This window comes from Littorina saxatilis, linkage group LG1 (assembly GCF_037325665.1).
Source record: "Littorina saxatilis isolate snail1 linkage group LG1, US_GU_Lsax_2.0, whole genome shotgun sequence".
NCBI classification, from domain to species: domain Eukaryota; kingdom Metazoa; phylum Mollusca; class Gastropoda; order Littorinimorpha; family Littorinidae; genus Littorina; species Littorina saxatilis.
In genome coordinates this window covers 2,538,733-2,563,525 of record NC_090245.1, presented here as the reverse complement: position 1 = coordinate 2,563,525, position 24,793 = coordinate 2,538,733, and the positions used below count along the sequence as shown (strand labels likewise).

General features: G+C 45.5%; 1 protein-coding gene across 1 annotated transcript in view; it reads left to right on the top strand.

The window, feature by feature from the left end:
- LOC138959333 (neural-cadherin-like) overlaps positions 1-24,793 on the top strand; it is a 77,299-nt gene that overhangs the window by 42,511 nt on the left and 9,995 nt on the right. The window contains exons 16-33 of the mRNA XM_070330765.1: positions 4,080-4,204; positions 4,660-4,827; positions 5,490-5,799; positions 6,668-6,980; positions 7,227-7,395; positions 8,606-8,844; positions 10,447-10,586; positions 14,355-14,627; positions 14,857-15,078; positions 15,609-15,723; positions 16,044-16,234; positions 17,243-17,487; positions 18,132-18,400; positions 19,846-19,984; positions 21,752-21,979; positions 22,617-22,844; positions 23,191-23,371; positions 24,463-24,635. Coding sequence (XP_070186866.1) covers positions 4,080-4,204; positions 4,660-4,827; positions 5,490-5,799; positions 6,668-6,980; positions 7,227-7,395; positions 8,606-8,844; positions 10,447-10,586; positions 14,355-14,627; positions 14,857-15,078; positions 15,609-15,723; positions 16,044-16,234; positions 17,243-17,487; positions 18,132-18,400; positions 19,846-19,984; positions 21,752-21,979; positions 22,617-22,844; positions 23,191-23,371; positions 24,463-24,635 — 3,728 coding nt within the window. The remainder of the gene's footprint in view (positions 1-4,079; positions 4,205-4,659; positions 4,828-5,489; positions 5,800-6,667; positions 6,981-7,226; positions 7,396-8,605; positions 8,845-10,446; positions 10,587-14,354; positions 14,628-14,856; positions 15,079-15,608; positions 15,724-16,043; positions 16,235-17,242; positions 17,488-18,131; positions 18,401-19,845; positions 19,985-21,751; positions 21,980-22,616; positions 22,845-23,190; positions 23,372-24,462; positions 24,636-24,793) is intronic.

Here is a 24,793-nt window from a genome sequence, read left to right as displayed (position 1 = left end):
TTATGGGGTGTGTATGTGAGTGTTTTATGGGGTGTGTATGTGAGTGTTTTATGGGGTGTGTATGTGAGTGTGTTATGGGTGTGTGTATGTGAGTGTTTTATGGGGTGTGTATGTGAGTGTTTTATGGGGTGTGTATGTGAGTGTTTTATGGGGTGTGTATGTGAGTGTTTTATGGGGTGTGTATGTGAGTGTTTTATGGGTGTGTGTATGTGAGTGTTTTATGGGGTGTGGATGTGAGTGTTTTATGGGTGTGTGTATGTGAGTGTTTTATGGGGTGTGTGTATGTGAGTGTTTTATGGGGTGTGTATGTGAGTGTTTTATGGGTGTGTGTATGTGAGTGTTTTATGGGGTGTGTATGTGAGTGTTTTATGGGTGTGTGTATGTGAGTGTTTTATGGGGTGTGTATGTGAGTGTTTTATGGGGTGTGTATGTGATTGTTTTATGGGTGTGTGTATGTGAGTGTTTTATGGGGTGTGTATGTGAGTGTTTTATGGGGTGTGTATGTGAGTGTTTTATGGGTGTGTGTATGTGAGTGTTTTATGGGGTGTGTATGTGAGTGTTTTATGGGGTGTGTATGTGAGTGTTTTATGGGGTGTGTATGTGAGTGTTTTATGGGGTGTGTATGTGAGTGTTTTATGGGGTGTGTATGTGAGTGTTTTATGGGTGTGTGTATGTGAGTGTTTTATGGGGTGTGTATGTGAGTGTTTTATGGGGTGTGTATGTGAGTGTTTTATGGGGTGTGTATGTAAGTGTTTTATGGGTGTGTGTATGTGAGTGTTTTATGGGTGGGTGTATGTGAGTGTTTTATGGGGTGTGTATGTGAGTGTTTTATGGGGTGTGTATGTGAGTGTTTTATGGGTGTGTGTATGTGAGTGTTTTATGGGTGTGTGTATGTGAGTGTTTTATGGGTGTGTGTATGTGAGTGTTTTATGGGGGGGTGTATGTGAGTGTTTTATGGGGTGTGTATGTGAGTGTTTTATGGGGTGTGTATGTGAGTGTTTTATGGGGTGTGTATGTGAGTGTTGTATGGGGTGTGTATGTGAGTGTTTTATGGGGTGTGTATGTGAGTGTTTTATGGGGTGTGTATGTGAGTGTTTTATGGGGTGTGTATGTGAGTGTTTTATGGGGTGTGTATGTGAGTGTTTTATGGGGTGTGTATGTGAGTGTTTTATGGGGTGTGTATGTGAGTGTTTTATGGGTGTGTGTATGTGAGTGTTTTATGGGGTGTGTATGTGAGTGTTTTATGGGGTGTGTATGTGAGTGTTTTATGGGGTGTGTATGTGAGTGTTTTATGGGGTGTGTATGTGAGTGTTTTATGGGTGGGTGTATGTGAGTGTTTTATGGGGGGGTGTATGTGAGTGTTTTATGGGGTGTGTATGTGAGTGTTTTATGGGGTGTGTATGTGAGTGTTTTATGGGGTGTGTATGTGAGTGTTTTATGGGTGTGTGTATGTGAGTGTTTTATGGGTGTGTGTATGTGAGTGTTTTATGGGGTGTGTATGTGAGTGTTTTATGGGGTGTGTATGTGAGTGTTTTATGGGGTGTGTATGTGAGTGTTTTATGGGTGTGTGTATGTGAGTGTTTTATGGGTGTGTGTATGTGAGTGTTTTATGGGGTGTGTATGTGAGTGTTTTATGGGGTGTGTATGTGAGTGTTTTATGGGTGTGTGTATGTGAGTGTTTTATGGGTGTGTGTATGTGAGTGTTTTATGGGTGTGTGTATGTGAGTGTTTTATGGGTGTGTGTATGTGAGTGTGTGTGTATGTGAGTGTTTTATGGGGTGTGTATGTGAGTGTTTTATGGGGTGTGTATGTGAGTGTTTTATGGGGTGTGTATGTGAGTGTTTTATGGGGTGTGTATGTGAGTGTTTTATGGGGTGTGTATGTGAGTGTTTTATGGGGTGTGTATGTGAGTGTTTTATGGGGTGTGTATGTGAGTGTTTTATGGGGTGTGTATGTGAGTGTTTTATGGGGTGTGTATGTGAGTGTTTTATGGGGTGTGTATGTGAGTGTTTTATGGGTGTGTGTATGTGAGTGTTTTATGGGGTGTGTATGTGAGTGTTTTATGGGGTGTGTATGTGAGTGTTTTATGGGGTGTGTATGTGAGTGTTTTATGGGGTGTGTATGTGAGTGTTTTATGGGGTGTGTATGTGAGTGTTTTATGGGGTGTGTATGTGAGTGTTTTATGGGGTGTGTATGTGAGTGTTTTATGGGGTGTGTATGTGAGTGTTTTATGGGTGTGTGTATGTGAGTGTTTTATGGGGTGTGTATGTGAGTGTTTTATGGGGTGTGTATGTGAGTGTTTTATGGGGTGTGTATGTGAGTGTTTTATGGGGTGTGTATGTGAGTGTTTTATGGGGTGTGTATGTGAGTGTTTTATGGGGGTGTGTATGTGAGTGTTTTATGGGGTGTGTATGTGAGTGTTTTATGGGTGTGTGTATGTGAGTGTTTTATGGGGTGTGTATGTGAGTGTTTGATGGGGTGTGTATGTGAGTGTTTTATGGGGTGTGTATGTGAGTGTTTTATGGGGTGTGTATGTGAGTGTTTTATGGGGTGTGTATGTGAGTGTTTTATGGGGTGTGTATGTGAGTGTTTTATGGGGTGTGTATGTGAGTGTTTTATGGGGTGTGTATGTGAGTGTTTTATGGGGTGTGTATGTGAGTGTTTTATGGGGTGTGTATGTGAGTGTTTTATGGGGTGTGTATGTGAGTGTTTTATGGGGGTGTGTATGTAAGTGTTTTATGGGGGTGTGTATGTGAGTGTTTTATGGGGTGTGTATGTGAGTGTTTTATGGGGTGTGTATGTGAGTGTTTTATGGGGTGTGTATGTGAGTGTTTATGGGGTGTGTATGTGAGTGTTTTATGGGGTGTGTATGTGAGTGTTTTATGGGGTGTGTATGTGAGTGTTTTATGGGGTGTGTATGTGAGTGTTTTATGGGGTGTGTATGTGAGTGTTTTATGGGTGTGTGTATGTGAGTGTTTTATGGGGGTGTGTATGTGAGTGTTTTATGGGGTGTGTATGTGAGTGTTTTATGGGGGTGTGTATGTGAGTGTTTTATGGGGTGTGTATGTGAGTGTTTTATGGGGGTGTGTATGTGAGTGTTTTATGGGGTGTGTATGTGAGTGTTTTATGGGTGTGTGTATGTGAGTGTTTTATGGAGTGTGTATGTGAGTGTTTTATGGGGGTGTGTATGTGAGTGTTTTATGGGGTGTGTATGTGAGTGTTTTATGGGTGTGTGTATGTGAGTGTTTTATGGGGTGTGTATGTGAGTGTTTTATGGGTGTGTGTATGTGAGTGTTTTATGGGTGTGTGTATGTGAGTGTTTTATGGGGGTGTGTATGTGAGTGTTTTATGGGTGTGTGTATGTGAGTGTTTTATGGGGTGTGTATGTGAGTGTTTTATGGGTGTGTGTGTATGTGAGTGTTTTATGGGTGTGTGTATGCATGCGTGTATGAGTGTATGAATATGAGTTTAAATCCGTTTTTGTGGTGTTTTTTTTGGTCATAGTTAGATTATTATTCATTACTCATCACACTGAATTCAAATTCTCCTTTGTCTCAATCAGTCTCATCCAGGCAAGCAAAATGTGCCAGATGTCTGTTTAGTTAACGAGATCCATCAAATTTACCAGAGATTATTCAGTTATGAAAACAAAAACAGGGCAGCAGATATGTTTGTTCCTCAAGCACAGACAACTTGTCTGTCTGTCTGTTTGCCCGTCTGTCTGTGCGCATGCATTGTAACATGCATGTTTGTTTGACCGGTTCAGTGAAAAGAAATAAAATCATCATCATCACCATCATCATCATCATCATCATCACCATCACCAGCATCATCATCATCATCATCATCATCATCATCATCATCATCATCATCATCATCATCATCACCATCATCATCATCATCATCAATGCAGACAAAGAGAAATTTCTAGATGTAGAAGCGGGTAGCTTACAATGACACCCTAGTCCAGAACATCTTCAGTTATAGGCAGGTTAGGACTTTGCCGCTTGAGGGCAAAACTTGTAATGGAATCGAGCGAAGTATTGATTTTGATGGATTGATTGTGCTTGGTCCTGCAGCGGACAGAGGTCGCCACACGTACAGGATAACATCAGGCAATGGAAATCCAGAAACGTTCGGTGTTCGAGATGGACAAGGCAATCTCTTCCTGCTGAGAAAGCTGGACTTTGAAAATGGAGATAAGGTACAGAAATTATTTCCTTCTCGCAATTGTGTGTACAACAGCACAAAGAGCAGGTAAAGCAAACCTTTATTTTTACTTTGAAATGTGTTTTTGTGTGTGTGTGGTTTTTTTTAAACAATTTAAGATATGAGAAGTGAGCAGAATTACAATTGCAGCACTGCATGACATCAAGTGCAAGCTGATTCTTCTGTTTTTCATCCAGTCATATTTGAATTTTTTTTTTAACCAGAAAAACCTTGTTTGGCATGTGTTTTTTAAAAGTGTTTTGATTTTGACGGTAAAGAATTCAGTTTTATGTTCATGTGTAAATGTACTGCCAGTGTTTGATCAATTAAATGATAATTGTAATAAGACAGAAATGTAGCTTATGTTGTGTAAAATGTGGAATATGATCAGAAACCATACAGTTTACTTAAAAAATGATACTATCACTCTTTTTCTGTCAATGGTTTCAGAGCTTCAACTTACGGCTGGAGGCAAATGACGGGAATTTTACGGCCACCACCGAAGTGGCCGTCACTGTCTTGGACGTCAATGACAACATCCCGGTGTTTAGCCAGAGTCAGTACTCCTTTAACGACATCACGGAAAACGACAACAATGTGCCCAGACAGATCCTGACGGTAAGTGGCCTGGTACTTCTCTTCTGTACTTACTGTCTTAACTTAGCCACTAGCATTGTACAGTATACCTGACGGTAAGTGGCCTGGTACTTCTCTTCTGTACTTACTCTGTCTCAACTTAGCCACTAGCATTGTACAGTATACCTGACGGTAAGTGGCCTGGTACTTCTCTTCTGTACTTACTGTCTTAACTTAGCCACTAGCATTGTACAGTATACCTGACGGTAAGTGGCCTGGTACTTCTCTTCTGTACTTACTGTCTTAACTTAGCCACTAGCATTGTACAGTATACCTGACGGTAAGTGGCCTGGTACTTCTCTTCTGTACTTACTGTCTGAACGTAGCCACTAGCATTGTACAGTATACCTGACGGTAAGTGGCCTGGTACTTCTCTTCTGTACTTACTGTCTTAACTTAGCCACTAGCATTGTACAGTATACCTGACGGTAAGTGGCCTGGTACTTCTCTTCTGTACTTACTGTCTTAACTTAGCCACTAGCATTGTACAGTATACCTGTGGTGAACGGACAACCTTTGAACCAAAAGAAAGCGTCCGTACATTGCAGGTGTCCTGTCACAACAGGTATATTTTGCTGAAGATAATAGACAGGTGTGCTTTATTGGGAGGGTTTTTCTCATCGGAGTGTGTGTTGTGTAAACAGGTGACTGCCACTGACGCAGATGTAGACCGCCCCAACGAGATCCGCTACCACCTGGAGGGTAACCCCGCAGTGATCGATCACTTCACCATAAATCCTACCAGCGGGGCAGTCTCGGTCACCAGATCGCTTGACCGTGACCAGCCCAACGGCTTTGCCATCTACCAGTTCACAGTGGCGGCCACAGACGAGCGGACCAATCCCAACACGGGCTATGCCAGCGTCTCTGTCAGGCCCCAAGACATGAACGACAATGCTCCCAGGTTCATCACTGACCCCTTGGAAGGGTCAGTCCTGGAACATTCCCCCAAAGGTCAGTGCTGTCTTCGTCATCTTCTGTAGCATGTACACATGTATGGAATAAAGCTGTGAGGAGTTTGTTTAGTGTTGTAGTCAGTGCTGTCTTCGTCATCTTCTGTAGCATGTACACATGTATGAAATTAAGCTGTGAGGAGCTTGTTCAGTGTTGTAGTCAGTGCTGTCTTCGTCATCTTCTGTAGCATGTACACATGTATGGAATAAAGCTGTGAGGAGCTTGTTCAGTGTTGTAGTCAGTGCTGTCTTCGTCATCTTCTGTAGCATGTACACATGTATGGAATAAAGCTGTGAGGAGCTTGTTCAGTGTTGTAGTCAGTGCTGTCTTCGTCATCTTCTGTAGCATGTACACATGTATGGAATAAAGCTGTGATGAGTTTGTTCAGTGTTGTAGTCAGTGCTAGTGAAACCCAGGATTCAGTGCTGGAGAGACACGGTTCGCCCTTTCTGGCTGGCTGTGACAAATTTCAGGCGTACTAAAACGTTACATGAGACACCAACATGCGCCCTTGTTACCCTTAAATTGTTCAAAACAGTTGAGAATGACTGATCAGTTAAAAACGAGGAACTGTCTGGAAATTACCATGTTACTTGACTATAAATAAGGAATTTATAACGGTAAGAACAGTTATAGATAAGACTGACCAGTAATACACTAGATTAAGCAATTATGAATAAGATTGGCCAGTTATAGAAGGGTTTGACCAGTTAAAGATGAGATTGAGCAGTTATAGATATAGATCACTTAGAAATAAGACTAGCCTGTTGCAGAGAAAATATAAAAGTTATAGATATATCTTATAATATTGACCAGCTATAGATAAGATTGACCAGCTATGGATGATAAACTTACTGTTGCTTTACAGCTACATCGGTCGTTCTGGTGCTGGCGGATGACTATGATTTCGGTGAAAACGGCACCGTGACTTACGAGATCAGCAACATCGCGGACGGTGCGGGCTTTCTCAAGCCAGATTTCTTCACCATTGACCGAACCTCAGGCCTGGTACAGACCAACACAGAGCCCGACACCTTGGACAGAGAGACGCAGGACACGTACCGGGTCACCATCATTCTCAGGGACCAAGGCAGTCCACCGCTGGACACCACAGGGACTCTGACCATCACCCTGACTGATAAAAATGACCAGCCGCCCATCTTTCAGCAGAGGATCTACAGGTAAGGGGGGGGGGCTGTGTGTGTGTGTGTGTGTTTGTGTGTGTGTGTGTGTGTGTGTGTGTGTGTGTCTGTCTGTCTGTCTGTCTGTCTGTCTGCATGCATTTTTGTTTGTTTGACCGGTTCATTGAAAATAAATCAAAGTGTATCGTCATCATCAGCATCATCAGCATCACCACCACCACCACCACTACAACCACCACCACTTCTTGTTCTACTTTTGACAGTGTGTGTGCTCATTTTGAACAGAACGCTGATGTCTGAGAAGCTAGAATCAGGGGAGGTGATTCGTGTGGTGGCCACAGACGCTGATATCGGAGAGAACGCACAGATCTCGTACACCCTGACCAAAGATGCAGACAGAGTTCATTTCACTGTGGTGGATGAGAACAACGAGGGCAGCATCAGGGTCTACACTGTGAGTGCACACCTCACTTTATACACACTTCTTTTATTGTAATTGGGGGGGGGGGGGGGGGCAATGAGGGCAGCATCAGGGTCTACACTGTTACACACCTCACTTTATACACACTTCTTTTATTGTAATTGGGGGGGGGGGGGGGGGCAACGAGGGCAGCATCAGGGTCTACACTGTTACACACCTCACTTTATACACACTTCTTTTATTGTAATTGGGGGGGGGGGGGGGGCAATGAGGGCAGCATCAGGGTCTACACTGTTACACACCTCACTTTATACACACTTCTTTTATTGTAATTGGGGGGGGGGGGGGCAACGAGGGCAGCATCAGGGTCTACACTGTGAGTACACACCTCACTTTATACACACTTCTTTTAATGTAATTGGGGGGGGGGGGACAATGAGGGCAGCATCAGGGTCTACACTGTGAGTACACACCTCACTTTATACACACTTCTTTTATTGTAATGGGGGGGGGGGACAATGAGGGCAGCATCAGGGTCTACACTGTGAGTACACACCTCACTTTATACACACTTCTTTTAATGTAATTGGGGGGGGGGGGGGACAATGAGGGCAGCATCAGTGTCTACACTGTGAGTACACACCTCACTTTATACACACTTCTTTTATTGTAATTGGGGGGGGGGGGGGACAATGAGGGCAGCATCAGGGTCTACACTGTGAGTACACACCTCACTTTATACACACTTCTTTTATTGTAATTGGGGGGGGGGGGACAATGAGGGCAGCATCAGGGTCTACACTGTGAGTACACACCTCACTTTATACACACTTCTTTTATTGTAATTGGGGGGGGGGGGACAATGAGGGCAGCATCAGGGTCTACACTGTGAGTACACACCTCACTTTATACACACTTCTTTTAATGTAATTGGGGGGGGGGGGGGGGGACAATGAGGGCAGCATCAGGGTCTACACTGTGAGTACACACCTCACTTTATACACACTTGTGAGATGGAGAAGAAAAATCCAAAAGAGGGTGGATTAGATCGAGGGCTTTAGAGCCTGTGGATGAATCAGGTTAAAAGACCAGGGTTCACTTTCTGGTGGTGTATGAGAACAACGCAGGCAGCATTGGGGATTACAATGTTAGTTGAACGGGGTTTTTTCAAAACTTTAAAAAATTTTTTTTATTGAATTGGGGTGTCTCGTGACTTGATGGTGTTGACCTTTGCCTCCCCCAGCCTGTGGACTATGAGAACGACCAGCAGCGGCGATTCAACCTGACGGTGACGGCCTCGGACAAAGATGGACAGGAAGACGTGTGCTACGTGGAGATCGAGGTGGTGGACTTCAACGACAACACGCCACAGATCACGCCCTCCACAGCCACAACCAACGTGTCGGAGGATGCGCCGCGCGGCAAGCTCCTCTACACCTTCTCTGCCTCGGACCTCGACTCGGGCATCAACCAGCAGTTTGAGTGAGTACAGTGGGCATCAACCAGCAGTTTGAGTGAGTACAGTTGGCATCAACCAGCAGTTTGAGTGAGTACAGTGGGCATCAACCAGCAGTTTGAGTGAGTACAGTGGGCATCAACCAGCAGTTTGAGTGAGTACAGTGGGCATCAACCAGCAGTTTGAGTGAGTACAGTGGGCATCAACCAGCAGTTTGAGTGAGTACAGTGGGCATCAACCAGCAGTTTGAGTGAGTACAGTGGGCATCAACCAGCAGTTTGAGTGAGTACAGTGGGCATCAACCAGCAGTTTGAGTGAGTACAGTGGGCATCAACCAGCAGTTTGAGTGAGTACAGTGGGCATCAACCAGCAGTTTGAGTGAGTACAGTGGGCATCAACCAGCAGTTTGAGTGAGTACAGTGGGCATCAACCAGCAGTTTGAGTGAGTACAGTGGGCATCAACCAGCAGTTTGAGTGAGTACAGTGGGCATCAACCAGCAGTTTGAGTGAGTACAGTGGGCATCAACCAGCAGTTTGAGTGAGTACAGTGGGCATCAACCAGCAGTTTGAGTGAGTACAGTGGGCATCAACCAGCAGTTTGAGTGAGTACAGTGGGCATCAACCAGCAGTTTGAGTGAGTACAGTGGGCATCAACCAGCAGTTTGAGTGAGTACAGTGGGCATCAACCAGCAGTTTGAGTGAGTACAGTGGAACCCCCTTTTAAGACCTTGGTTTTTCAGATGTTGTGTTGATGACCTGTGTAAAGTTACCTCCCTTTAAGATTCACTCCGTTTTAAGACATTGGTGTTTCAGATGTTGTGTTGATGACCTGTGTAAAGTTACCTCCCTTTAAGACTCACTCCGTTTTAAGACCTTGGTTTTTCAGATGTTGTGTTGATGACCTGTGTAAAGTTACCTCCCTTTAAGACTCACTCCGTTTTAAGACCTTGGTTTTTCAGATGTTGTGTTGATGACCTGTGTAAAGTTACCTCCCTTTAAGATTCACTCCGTTTTAAGACCTCATTTTCTCAGATTGTTGGAGGTGGTAAAAAGGGGGTTTCACTGTGCCCGTAGATGCCAGGCAGGGGTGTGAGTTAGATGATAGTGCTTGGTTTGTGTACGTAGTTCTAGGTATAAACTGTACCGGTGTATGCCAGGCAGGGGTGTGAGTTAGATGATAGTGCTTGATTTGTGTACGTAGTTCTAGGTATAAACTGCCAGTTTCAAGCGAATGGTATAATCTCAGAGTCAGTCAGGATCCTGGAAAATGTTTAAAAAAAACCTCCAGAAACAAAGTTAGGCAGATAAAATAGGCACAATTTTTTAAAAGTACACAGTAGGTAACCTATCCATCATTGGTCTGGTTTTAATTTAGAACCCAGTCTTGTCAGTGTTATTCACCGGTTCCTTTAATAATAATAATTTTCTCGATTTGCTCTATAAATCCCTTAGTGCACTGGGATGTCTCAATAACTTAAATAATAATACGAGAATATGTAACGCGCACATATTTCACCACAAGGCGACTCAACAATCAATTTTAGAGGGAAAAACAAGAATCTCAGGTAGGTTAGTTTTTGTTAGCATCAGATGCCAGAGATTTAACGGAGTGTCCATGATTATGTCAGGTTCTCCATCCGCCGAGAGTCGGACCCCATGCACCAGTTTTTCATCGACCCGACGTCAGGCGAAGTGAAGACCGGGCAGACACCGCTGGACAGAGAGACTGATGCGCGCCATCAGATCATCATCCAGGCCATTGACAAAGGTGGGTGCAGCGCAACACTCCTTTTAAGACCCCAATCTAAGACTCCCTCCTTTTAAGACTCCCAATCTAAGACTCCCTCCTTTCAGACCCTGTTTGTTTAAAGTTTCTGTTCATTACCAATGTACATTTACCCCCATTTTAAGACTCCTTTCTTTATAAGACCTGACTTTCTTAGATTTTTGAAGGTCATAAAAGGGGGCTACCACTGTAGCGGCGTGTTAGGATGGCACTCCATTTCTCTCGTGCGTCAGGGTCGTGACCGATGCCTTGTAGCTCTGAAGAGGACGGCAACTTGTGTACACACCACAGGAGTGGTCGTGACCGATGCCTTGTAGCTGTGAAGAGGACGGCAACTTGTGTACACACCACAGGAGTGGTTGTGACTCAACTCAACTCAACTCAACTCAACTCAAATTTTATTGGCTTCAATTTTCATAGAAGAATTTGTCTTGCGCTTGGGAGAAAATAAGAGTATAACATATAAAAACAGCATTCATATCACATTTCATGTATCACACACAGTAATCACTAGTATAAGCCTACAATTATCACATTTGTACCTGTATCATACATGCAAATAAATAGTATCACATTTCCACGTATCACACACAATATATACATTACATAACATACAGCAAGCTTCCATCTCCCGCGCCCCCCCCCCCCCCCTCCCACACATACATATCCTCGCACGTGCGTCGACTCCATACAAATGACATCATCAGTCCATTAACTAAAATGCACAATGACTAGTAGTGGGTACATGATACTTAATACGTGCTCAACTAGACCTGCTAACTAAAATAATAACAGAAACAAAAACAAGGACTGGGCACAACATTTACACGTGTGTGACCTACTTACATCAAGTGCCTGTGATCTATAAATAACAATGATTGCGTTTAAAGTAAAACATGAATAATGCCGATGTTTGCTAACAATGAATACATAATAACTAAGATAAGAATGTATGTGCTTTCATAATATGATTATTTTATAAAACACAGTGGGGAAATTTGGAAAATAATTTTTATACGAAACTGCGCACATCGAGTCGAGCTCTGTGGCGTGTGTGTTCCTTGTAACTGTGATGAGGACGGCAACTTGTGTACACACCACAGGAGTGGTCGTGACAGATGCCTTGTAGCTGTGAAGAGGACGGCAACTTGTGTACACACCACAGGAGTGGTTGTGACAGATGCCTTGTAGCTGTGAAGAGGACGGCAACTTGTGTACACACCACAAGAGTGGTTGTGACAGATGCCTTGTAGCTGTGAAGAGGACGGCAACTTGTGTACCCACCACAGGAGTGGTCGTGACAGATGCCTTGTAGCTGTGAAGAGGACGGCAACTTGTGTACACACCACAGGAGTGGTCGTGACAGATGCCTTGTAGCTGTGAAGAGGACGGCAACTTGTGTACACACCACAGGAGTGGTTGTGAGAGATGCCTTGTAGCTGTGAAGAGGACGGCAACTTGTGTACACACCACAGGAGTGGTTGTGACCGATGCCTTGTAGCTGTGAAGAGGACGGCAACTTGTGTACACACCACAGGAGTGGTTGTGACCGATGCCTTGTAGCTGTGATGAGGACGGCAACTTTTGTACACACCACAGGAGTGGTTGTGACCGATGCCTTGTAGCTGTGAAGAGGACGGCAACTTGTGTACACACCACAGGAGTGGTTGTGACCGATGCCTTGTAGCTGTGATGAGGACGGCAACTTGTGTACACACCACAAGAGTGGTTGTGACAGATGCCTTGTAGCTGTGAAGAGGACGGCAACTTGTGTACACACCACAAGAGTGGTTGTGACAGATGCCTTGTAGCTGTGAAGAGGACGGCAACTTGTGTACACACCACAGGAGTGGTTGTGACAGATGCCTTGTAGCTGTGAAGAGGACGGCAACTTGTGTACACACCACAGGAGTGGTTGTGACAGATGCCTTGTAGCTGTGATGAGGACGGCAACTTGTGTACACACCACAAGAGTGGTTGTGACAGATGCCTTGTAGCTGTGAAGAGGACGGCAACTTGTGTACACACCACAAGAGTGGTTGTGACAGATGCCTTGTAGCTGTGAAGAGGACGGCAACTTGTGTACACACCACAAGAGTGGTTGTGACAGATGCCTTGTATCTGTGAAGAGGACGGCAACTTGTGTACACACCACAGGAGTGGTTGTGACAGATGCCTTGTAGCTGTGAAGAGGACGGCAACTTGTGTACACACCACAGGAGTGGTTGTGACAGATGCCTTGTAGCTGTGAAGAGGACGGCAACTTGTACACACCACAGGAGTGGTTGTGACAGATGCCTTGTAGCTGTGAAGAGGACGGCAACTTGTGTACAAACCACAAGAGTGGTTGTGAGAATAAGCAAACAAGGATAAAGGAGATGGGTCTTGAGATTGTATCATTATTACTTCAAGGGAACAGGTAGAGAATCATTTTACAAACGAATGTGAATACATTGTGCACCAACTTTTGATTGTGTTTTGCGATGAACCTCCTCACACAAAGGGCAAGGGGAGGGGACCGGAAAGTTGTGAGCTAAAGAGATAGGTGTGAGTTTAGATAGAGCGGACAGCGTCAGATAAACTCTATTTAAACGAGACAGATTAGCCGCGGGTGGAGGAGGAGGATGTTAGATACTTGAGGTAGGCCTAAAGGGATCATTGTTAGCAAGTAGGGAAGAGAGGGTAGTAAAGCCGGATATCAACACTTAGGCCCGTAATTAGAAAGAGAGGGGAGAGGAGGACTTGTGAAAGTCAAGGAGAATAGCCCAGCCGCAATGTCCATGTTGCCGGGGGGCTTGCACGTGTGATGCATCAGCGGGGGTCTAATAAGAACGGGAGAGCAACACATTGTGGTCAGTCCTTACCAGCGCGGCGCAGCGGGCATATGCCAACTATTTCTTACCCCCCATCCACCCCCGGCATCCACCGTTGTATTTTGTTTGCAATCCGTTGCAGGATGTTTTTTAAGGCAAATGAATGCCTGTTTGTGCCTTCACTCGAAGTGAGGTTGTGCATGAAGCGACTCGAACCTTGTTATGTAATCATTTTTGAGTGAAGGCTCCTTGTGTTTGTTGTTAGTGTAACCAAATGTTTGTTGTTTTTTGTTGTGAACTTATCACTGCACAATGATATCTCTCATTGTCAGATGGTATTCTCTTGAATAAACTGCCCTCGTTATTTGCCCAAAATCAATACATGACTTGGCTACGTGTGATGTATGTGCGCACGAGAGTGATTGCGTGAGTGTCAGGTGTATGTGAGTGTGTGCGCGCGCAGGTGTGTGAGTATAACTGTAAGTAATAAGAGGGAGAGAAAGAGGAGTGTCATTTCCTTGGGATTATCGTGTGCTCTTGATTTGCGCCGGGGGGGGGGGGGGGGGGGGGGGGGGCGATAAGTGAGTAGTTTAAAGATTACTCATTCAAACATACAATAATTCAACTTGATACATGTATAACTCAGCATTGTTTAGATCCCATTACATATTCAACAGAGTGATAAAGAATATTGAGACTACTTGATTTTTGTGTGTGTGTTTACATCCTACATTAAAAACTATTCATATTGGATGGCAGATGTCGAGCAAACAGTGTCCCCCCATTACAGGTGGTCTGTTATGACAGGTACATTTTGGCGACAAGGTTATACTAAGGAACCTAAGCCACTAACTCTGTAATGTATTTTTGTCAATAACAACGTTCTAACAACTTACCTTTCTTGTTTTTTGATTCTGTAATGTCTGTTTTGTTGCAGGAAACCCGCCACTCACAGGCACAGCCACCCTGGTGGTGATCGTGGACGACGTGAACGACAACTACCCCACCTTCAGGCAGGACTACCACCCCCACGTGCTAGAGGAAGAAGACAACGTCAACAGGATCGTTCAGGAGATCTTGGCCAAGGACCCAGACGCTCCCCCTTTCGGTCCCCCCTTTGGCTTCTCGCTCACGACCTGCCCGGGGGGTACCTGTCCCTGTGACGTCAAGCTCACCTGTGAAGACACCTTCCAGTTTAGATTTAATCCAGGTGAGTGTGGAGCCTGTGTGTGTGTGTGTGTGTGTGTGTGTGTGTGTGTGTGTGGGTGTGTGTGTTGGGTGTGTGTGTGTTTTGTGTGTGCGTGCATGCATGATTTGTTTAATCATTCTTCTTTGGGCGCCGTCTGAGGGGATGGCACAGCCACTATCTCCAACGGTTCTAACTTTGACAGTGAAGTGCAGGCTCATTCAGTTGATCATTTGTTGTCGTTTTTGTTCAGCCTCAGACGGAGGGAACGGCACAGCCACCATCTCCACCAGCTCCCGCTTCAACCGCGAGCAGCAGAAGTACTACTACATCCCCATCATCATGTGGGACATGCGGGGCTCTGACAGCAGGGAGGCTCAGACCGGAACCAACACCCTCACCGTCACCATCGCCGACATCAACGACAACGACATGGCCCCCGGCACGCAGGACATCTTCGTCTACAACTACGAGGGTAAGGGGGGAATAATCGAGGAAGGTGGAAAATAAAACCTCTTTGGGGCATCTGTGTGTTGGGGTGGGGGGTGGGGAGGGGGGTGAGGGTGTGTTTGTGTGTGCGTACATGTGTATGCATGTGTATGCGTTTGTGCAGTGTGTGTCAGTGTCTTTGTATGCATGTGTGTTCTGTGTACAGTATATGTTCTTTGTAGTATGTACAGTGGAGCTTATCCCTTTGTGTGAAACGTTTGACACCAACAAGTTAAAACAAACTTTTGTGTATTTGTCTGTTTTTCTTATTCACACGAACAAGTGAGGAAAGGGGTTCATTTCCTACTTTTGCCCAGGCACGTTTTGAAGGCTATTGTAATGTTGTTATGTTTTAACCAGGAATGTTCAGGTATGTTTTGAAGGCTCATGTAATGTTATGTTTTAACCAGGAATGTTCAGGTATGTTTTGAAGGCTCATGTAATGTTATGTTTTAACCAGGAATATTGAGGTATGTTTGGAAGACTCGTGTAATAAAACTGTATTGTTTTAACCAGGAATGTTCGGACCGCTGGCGATCGGCCGTGTGTATGTGGAGGATCAGGACGACTGGGATCTGCCCGACAAGACCTTCACCTTTGCCGGTCCTGCCTGGATGGAGAAATACTTCACGTAAGTTCCTTTTCAGCCCTTCCTCGTATAAACGCATGAATTTATCACACACAGAGTGAAAGAGAAAGATAAAGAGAGAATGGTATGTTCGTATTTGTGGCTGTTCTAGCACTTATCACACAACGAGTAAGAGAGAGAGAGAATAATAACCAGAGAGAAGGGTTTGTGTTTGTGGCTGTTCATGCATTTCTATGCTGGCTCGCTTAATGTGTGCACATACATTGGCATTGACACATGTGTGCCCAGCATAAACTGATTGCATTACCAACAACAACAAAGAAAATTGAAAGTAAACATGAAGCTTTGATATGTGTACACAGGGTGGACTCGGACACGGGAATGGTGACCATGCAGAAAGGGGTACCCAGCAACACGGCGACCAACCCTTACCGCTTCACCGTCACTGTCTACGACAAGCAGTTTGACAGCACTGTCACATCCACCGTCTCTGTGGTTATCCATGACCTCACTGAGGAGGCTGTCAGGAACTCCGGAGCCGTTCGCCTCAAAGGTCAGGGCTGACTTCCAAGTCTTTAAACTGAAAAGAGAAAAAAATGAAGTTTAAAAGAAATTGATGTATTTTTCTTTCCCTTTCTTCTTTCTGTCTTTCTGTCTTGACAGGGAGACTATAGCATCACCCTTTACAGCAGGCTCTCCAAGTTGTCTGCCGGCGAAGAGCGCAAGCTATATTTATAGTAGCTTGACGTTTCTTCAACCTTGCCCGCTAGACATCTATGAGTTGTAGAGTTCTGTTTGTGATGGGGCCCACTAGACATCTATGAGTTGTAGAGTTCTGTTTGTGATGGGGCCCGGCTGCTGCTGTCTCCTCGTATGCTCTAGAGTACCCATGGCAGTTGTTATAGGGCTAAGAAAGGAGCTCTAACATTCTCAATCCTGAGTGACTGACCTTTGCCCCCAAAGCTGATTGTTGTACTTACTCCCCGCGGGTTAGGGGGAGTCCCATATTGGTTGGGACGAGAAAGAATTTACCCGATGCTCCACAGCATGTCGTAAGAGGCGACTAACGGATTCTGTTTCTCCTTTTGCCCTTGTTAAGTGTTTCTTGTATAGAATATAGTCAATTTTTGTAAAGATTTTAGTCAAGCAGTATGTAAGAAATGTTAAGTCCTTTGTACTGGAAACTTGCATTCTCCCAGTAAGGTAATATATTGTACTACGTTGCAAGCCCCTGGAGCAAATTTTTGATTAGTGCTTTTGTGAACAAGGAACAATTGACAAGTGGCTCTATCCCATCTCCCCCCTTCCCCCGTCGCGATATAACCTTCGTGGTTGAAAACGACGTAAAACACCAAATGAAGAAAGAAAGATTGTTGTGCTTCGTGCACTTGGTTACATTTGCATAAATGTATATTTCTCTTTTGCGAGCTAAGCCTTTTTTTGTTTAATTAATGTTTGTGTGTCTGTGCACTTACAGTGGGTCGAAATACCTGTGAATGTAACGTATTGTTTTGTCAATAACAAACGTTCCAACAACTTACCTTTCTTTCTTTTCACCCAGACACGAGCGCTGAGCAGTTCATTAAGGTGCCGAGCTCGCCCAGTGCGGGCAGCACTGCCAGGAGTCAGTACGAGGAGCTGCACGTGCTGCTGGCCGAGAAGCTCGACACCGACCCGGCCAACGTGGAGATCATCAGTGTGCAGGACGTGGAGGGGGGCTTCACTGACGTCCGCTACTCCGCTCACGGCTCCCCCTACTACCCCCCGTCACAGACTGACAGCCTTGTGGTGCTCAACAAGGCAGAGGTGAGAGAGAGAGAGAGGGGAGAGGGAGAGAGAGAGAGAGAGAGAGAGAGATAGAGAGAGACAGAGAGAGAGAGAGAGAGAGAGAGAGAGACGGCTCCCAATACTACCCCCCCCCCCCCCCCCCCCCCCCGTCACAGACAGAGAGCCTCGTGATGCTCAACAAGGCAGAGGTGAGAGGGAGAGAGAGAGGGGAAAGAGGGAGAGGGAGAGAGAGAACACAGAGAGAGGAGAGAGAGAGAGATTTGATTTGATTTGAACTTTATTTTTCAAGGATTAAGATTTAAGGCTTTGCCTTTTCTTACAATCTGTCCTTGGGACGCACAGACACACAATGATAAAATAAAAAAGTAAAAGGTTTAAGAGAGGGAGAGCGAGAGGGGGAGAGAGGAGAGAATGGTGAAAGGGGAAGAGAGAGAGAACTCGAACTCGAACACTTTATTACCGAGGGATGATAGCATTAGGTCCATATGGTCCTTTCTTACAGCTAGTCCCTAGAGAGAGAGGGAGAGGGAGAGAGAAGGGGGGAGAGGGAGAGAGACAGAGAAAAAGAGAGGGAGAGTTGGGAGGCAGACAGACAGACAAAAAGTTGACAGCTTCAATACATTGACCCACACCCAATCTACAACTTTGTCTAATTGTTGCAGTTTGAATCTAAGCTGGGAGTAGAAATAGAGGAGGTACCTATCGACACATGTGCACAGGAAGTGTTTGAAGGTGGCTGCTACAACTACATGAACATCACAGGGCAACCAGCCATGGTGAATGCTAACGGCACAAGCTTTGTTGGTGTGGAAGTTTTCATCCAGGCTATGGAAGGGTGCCGAGCTCTCCAGTTCCCTGAACCCAATGAATGCTCCGGTGACTACTGCTACCATGGTGGCACTTGCAAGAAGGACGACTTTGGTGTCCTCTCGTGAGTATCTTCATCAACAGTATTTATTTTTACTTGAGAGAGAGAGAGAGAGAGAGAACTCAGAACTCAGAACTCAGAACTCAGAACTTAATTACATAAGAATAAAGGTTTTAGGCTTAGCCTAATCTTCCAACCTGTCCTTGGAACATATACAGAGAATAATTGTAAACGAAAGCAAAGACTGCGCACATACAGAGAGAGAGAGAGAGAGAGAGAGAGAGAGAGAGAGAGAGAGAGAGAGAGAGAGAGAGAGAGAGAGAGAGAGAGAGAGAGAGAGAGAGACTATTAGGGTTTAAGGTCCTCTTAGACCAACTGGTCTATATTGGGACAGGTATTGGTAATACGTTGAAGATATGGTGTGATACTTTGATTCGAACAAGCCCGCTGTGGCTGTCTTCTTCGACACACCGGCATTGGGTTTGTCTCGTCAAAATATCGAAATACGATCATGATAATCGGAGACGAGAGATGATGCGTGTCTTCGTGTTTTCCAAGCCCTGAGACTTTCGCTGTGAACGTGGGATCTTTTTCGTGCGTATGTGTGCATACGAGGGTGTTTGGACACCGAAGAGAGTCTGCACAAAGTTGACTCCGTAAGAAGGGTAGAGAGACATCTAGACAGAGAGAGATACTGCTACTACGGTTACTTGTAAGAAGGATAGAGAGAGACAGAGAGAGATACTGCTACTACGGTTACTTGTAAGAAGAATAGAGAGAGACAGAGAGAGATACTGCTACTACGGTTACTTGTAAGAAGAATAGAGAGAGACAGAGAGAGATACTGCTACTACGGTTACTTGTAAGAATTGAATTGAATTGAATTGAATTGAACTTTATGTTACAAGGATTGAGATTTAGAGCTAGATCTTTTCTTACAATCTGTAAGAAGAATAGAGAGAGACAGAGAGAGATACTGCTACTACGGTTACTTGTAAGAAGGATAGAGAGAGACAGAGAGAGATACTGCTACTACGGTTACTTGTAAGAAGAATAGAGAGAGACAGAGAGAGATACTGCTACTACGGTTACTTGTAAGAAGGATAGAGAGAGACAGAGAGAGATACTGCTACTACGGTTACTTGTAAGAAGGATAGAGAGAGACAGAGAGAGATACTGCTACTGTTGTTACTTGTAAGAAGAATATAAGGATGACTCAATTGGTTCCCTCTGTGGGGGTCTTGCTTTTACTTGTGGTCTGTTGTTGACACACATCGCTCAGATCAAGTCTTTTTAGTACCAATATAGGTGGACGCTGGCCTATGTATGTGTTAGCAAGTTTAGAGTTGGAATATCGTAATGTTCAAGTGAAGTTGAAAGTTATTTGGATGACCTGCATTTTGTATGCCAAGAAAGAGAGAAGGAGGGAGAGAGAGAGAGTGTTAGTGGGTGTTTAAACATGCATGCAACTCTTCAATTACACTCGTAAAATGTGTGTGTGATGCTAGGTGCCAGTGCCCACCTGACTTTGACGGCCCGAGATGTCAGCAGTTGCGGCACAGTTTTGACGGGAGCAGCTACGCCCTCTACGCCTCGTTGGAGCAGTGCGAAGACAGCGAGACTTCTATCGAGTTCATCACCACCCAGGTTAGTATCCTGCACATTTACCTGGAGGGATTTAAATCACAAACTTGCTTTGAATTGAGACTGAGACAGAACTTTATTTTACAAGGATAAAGATTTAAGGTTGGGCCTTTTCTTACAATCTGTCCTTGGTCCTTGAACAGGGTAGGAAGAGAAGGAATAATTAGCATGTGATCAGTTTGTTGTGTTTTCACTTGCTGTTGTGTAGCGTGTGTTGGGTAATAAATGTGCACAGAGTTTGACAACTGAATGCACTCCAACACGCTTTGAAATGAAGGCATATGTGCGTATGAGTGTGTGTTTTGTGTGTATGAGATTTGTGTGAGTCAATGTGTGTGTGTGTGTGTGTGTGTGTGTGTGTGTGTGTGTGTGTGTGTGTGTGTGTGTGTGTGTGTGTGTGTGTGTGCGTGCGTGCGTGCATGCATGCGTATGTACATGTGTGTGTGTGTGTGTGTGTGTGTGTCTGTTTGTATAAGACTCATTAAGAGAGAAAGAAAGAGAGAGAGAGTGGGTGGGTGTGTGTATGTGCGTAAGTGTATGTGTGTGTGTTTGTTTGTAAAGGTGTGTATGTCCGTCTGTCTATATGTGCGTATGGGGGTGTGTTTTGTGTGCATGAAGAGTGTGTGAGAGAGTGAGTGAGTGCGTGTGAGTGAGTGTGTATAACTTGGGATGTGGGTGTGTGTGTGAGAGAGAGAGAGAGAGAGAGAGAGAGAGAGAGAGAGAGAGAGAGAGAGAGAGAGAGAGAGAGAGAGAGAGAGAGAGAGAGAGAGAGAGAGAGAGAGAGAGAGAGAGGTGTCTATCGCTGGGGTATGCAGTGCCTTGACGTTGCACTTCTACTTGATTGTTCATCGTTCATCATGTGCATGCTTGTGTTTGTGGCTGTGGATGTGTGTACAAGGTCATGTTCATCATGTGCATGTTTGTGTTTGTGGCTGTGGATGTGTGTACAAGGTCATGTTCATCATGTGCATGTTTGTGTTTGTGGCTGTGGATGTGTGTACAAGGTCATGTTCATCATGTGCATGCTTGTGTTTGTGGCTGTGGATGTGTGTACAAGGTCATGTTCATCATGTGCATGCTTGTGTTTGTGGCTGTGGATGTGTGTACAAGGTCATGTTCATCATGTGCATGCTTGTGTTTGTGGCTGTGGATGTGTGTACAAGGTCATGTTCATCATGTGCATGCTTGTGTTTGTGGCTGTGGATGTGTGTACAAGGTCATGTTCATCATGTGCATGTTTGTGGCTGTGGATGTGTGTACAAGGTCATGTTCATCATGTGCATGCTTGTGTTTGTGGCTGTGGATGTGTGTACAAGGTCATGTTCATCATGTGCATGCTTGTGTTTGTGGCTGTGGATGTGTGTACAAGGTCATGTTCATCATGTGCATGTTTGTGGCTGTGGATGTGTGTACAAGGTCATGTTCATCATGTGCATGCTTGTGGTTGTGGCTGTGGATGTGTGTACAAGGTCATGTTCATCATGTGCATGTTTGTGGCTGTGGATGTGTGTACAAGGTCATGTTCATCATGTGCATGCTTGTGTTTGTGGCTGTGGATGTGTGTACAAGGTCATGTTCATCATGTGCATGCTTGTGTTTGTAGCTGTGGATGTGTGTACAAGGTCATGTTCATCATGTGCATGCTTGTGTTTGTGGCTGTGGATGTGTGTACAAGGTCATGTTCATCATGTGGTCTTACAATGGAATATTTGCTGGTCTGTAACAAACTTGGTATAAACAATCCTTGCCTAACCCTTTCTTTCCTGTCAGGCCGATGGCTTACTGCTGTACAACGGGCCACTGGTAGCACCCACCGGTCAGCAGCCAACGGACTTCATCGCCCTGGAGCTGCTGGGTGGTCAGCCCAGGCTGAGCATTGACCACGGCAGCGGCTCCGCCACTCTGACCCTCAACGGCCGTGACCTCAGCAACAATCAGGTCATCACTTCTCTGGCTGATGGCAAGTGGCACAAAATCGACATCATCCGAAAGGGCAAGGTAAGATCTCTTTCCAGGCATCATTGTGTGTGTGTAAGTGTGCATAGATTCAGTACAGTCTGTGTTGTTTGTGTCATCATTGGTGTGGTGTGAAAGTGTGCATAGATTCAGTACAGTCTGTGTTGTTTGTGGCATCATTGGTGTGGTGTGAAAGTGTGCATAGATTCAGTACAGTCTGTGTTGTTTGTGGCATCATTGGTGTGGTGTGAAAGTGTGCATAGATTCAGTACAGTCTGTGTTGTTTGTGGCATCATTGGTGTGGTGTGAAAGTGTGCATAGATTCAGTACAGTCTGTGTTATTGGTGTGGTGTGAAAGTGTGCATAGATTCAGTACAGTCTGTGTTTGTGTCATCATTGGTGTGGTGTGTAAGTACTTGTAAATGCTGAACACCTCACATTGAGCCTGACTCCAGTTCCTCTTTCCTCAGTCTTTACTCCCATCATTGCTGCCTCACTAACAATCATTGACTCACCTTAAAACACATGCTACTGTAATGCAGTGGCCCATTATTTTTTTCAGATTATTTTTTTCTTCTGATTTTGTATTTGGGACACTAGCTTAGCTATAGTGAAAATGTTCCCTTTTTATCCACTTTGTTTGGTTTCTTTACACATGTGCTACCGTATACCTGTGCAGTTTGTGGAGATGATGGTGGATGACTGCGCGATGGTGGCAGGCTCGGGTTCAGAAGGCGTGGCGCCCGACATCAGCCCGTGCAGAGTGAACAGCACCACAGGTGGCGAGAACCGCTTTCTGAACGTGGCCAACCTGCTGAGTGTGGGCGGCCGGTCCTCCGGCTTCCCCACCTCCGTCACCGCACCGGGCTTCAATGGATGCATCAAGAACCTTGTTCACAACACCAAGGTGAGATCTTGTGAAAGCATGCTTGATATCAGCTTGCAGCATGTGTTTTCTGTTAAGGTCTTTGAAACACACTCAAATCTATTTCGCGTGTTTAGAATCAATTATACATAATTATAAACAAAAACATCATACAGGTGACATATTTACTAGCCTGTAAAAGGTTTCTCTGCAGACGTACTATGACATCCGTTATAAGCCTACCCCTATGGTGTTATCAGGGTGTCTAAACAAATCTGATTGTTGTTGGGAAAATGTTGAGCCAAACATGATAGATATAAGAAAACATGCCATGGTGGAGCTAGAGGTGAGAGCTAGGTTGTCCAACCATCACATTGTGTGTGTGCAGTACTATGACCTTCACTACAAGACCACCCCCGGCGTGCCGTCAGGCCAGAACGGATGTCCCCGGGAAGACGAGATCTGTGGCACGACGTGTGGCACTAACGGGGTCTGTACCGCGTCCTTTACACCCCAGCAGGCCACCTGTGTCTGTAAGCCTGGCTGGAGGGGCAGCGGCTGTGGCACTGGTCAGTACTGTGTGTGTGTGTGTGTGTGTGTGTGTGTGTGTGTGTGTGTGTGTGTGTGTGTGTGTGTGTGTGTGTGTGTGTGTGTGTGTGTGTGTGTGTGTGTACCGCGTCCTTCACACCCCAGCAGGCCACTTGTGTCTGTAAGGTGTGTTGTGTTGTGTTGTGTTGAGTTTGTGTTTGAGGTTGAGGTTTGAGTTTCCGTTTGCGTTTGCGTTGTGTTGCGTTGCGTTGCGTTGCGTTGCGTTGTGTTGAGTAGAGTTGTTGAGTAGAGTTGTTGAGTAGAGTTGTTGAGTTGAGTTGTTGAGTTGAGTTGAGTGTGTGTACCGCGTCCTTCACACCCCAGCAGGCCACTTGTGTCTGTAAGGTGTGTGTGTTGTTTGAGTTTGCGTTTGCGTTTGCGTTGCGTTGCGTTGCGTTGCCTTGGGTTGGGTTGGGTTGCGTTGCGTTGCGTTGTGTCATCATCATCATCATCATCATCATCATCATCATCATCATCATCATCATCATGTGTTGCGATGTCTTGCGATGCCTTGCGATGCGTTGCTTGGAGCTGAAGAGCAGTAGCCCACCGCCTAATCACACCCTGGAGTAAAATGAATGACACAGTTCTTGTCTTCTCCGTGCATCCACCACAGTGAGGCACCTGAAGGTCAGCAGTTACCTGCAGTAGCCCACCTTACAGTAAAATGAATGACACAGTTCTTGTCTTCTCCGTGCATCCACCACAGTGAGGCACCTGAAGGTCAGCAGTTACCTGCAGTAGCCCACCTTACAGTAAAATGAATGACACAGTTCTTGTCTTCTCTGTGCAGCCACCACAGTGAGGCACCTGAAGGTCAGCAGTTACCTGCAGTAGCCCACCTTACAGTAAAATGAATGACACAGTTCTTGTCTTCTCTGTGCAGCCACCACAGTGAGGCACCTGAAGGTCAGCAGTTACCTGCAGTAGCCCACCTTACAGTAAAATGAATGACACAGTTCTTGTCTTCTCTGTGCAGCCACCACAGTGAGGCACCTGAAGGTCAGCAGTTACCTGCAGTAGCCCACCTTACAGTAAAATGAATGACACAGTTCTTGTCTTCTCTGTGCAGCCACCACAGTGAGGGACCTGAAGGTCAGCAGTTACCTGCAGTGGACGCTGAAGAGCGCCAGCACCACACCTGGCAGCCAGCTGGAGGTGCAGCTCATGTACCGCACCTGGGACCGGGATGGGGTGCTCTTCACCACGTCTAGTCAGGGCAACACCAAGAGCGTCATCCTGGAGGTGAGCAGTGTGTGTGTGTGTGTGTGGGTGGGTGGGGTGGAGGGCGTGATGGGGTGCTCTTCACCACGTCCACCCAGGGCATCGCCAAGAGCGTCATCCTGGAGGTGAGCAGTGTGTGTGTGTGGGGGGGGGGGGGGGAGGGCGTGATGGGGTGCTCT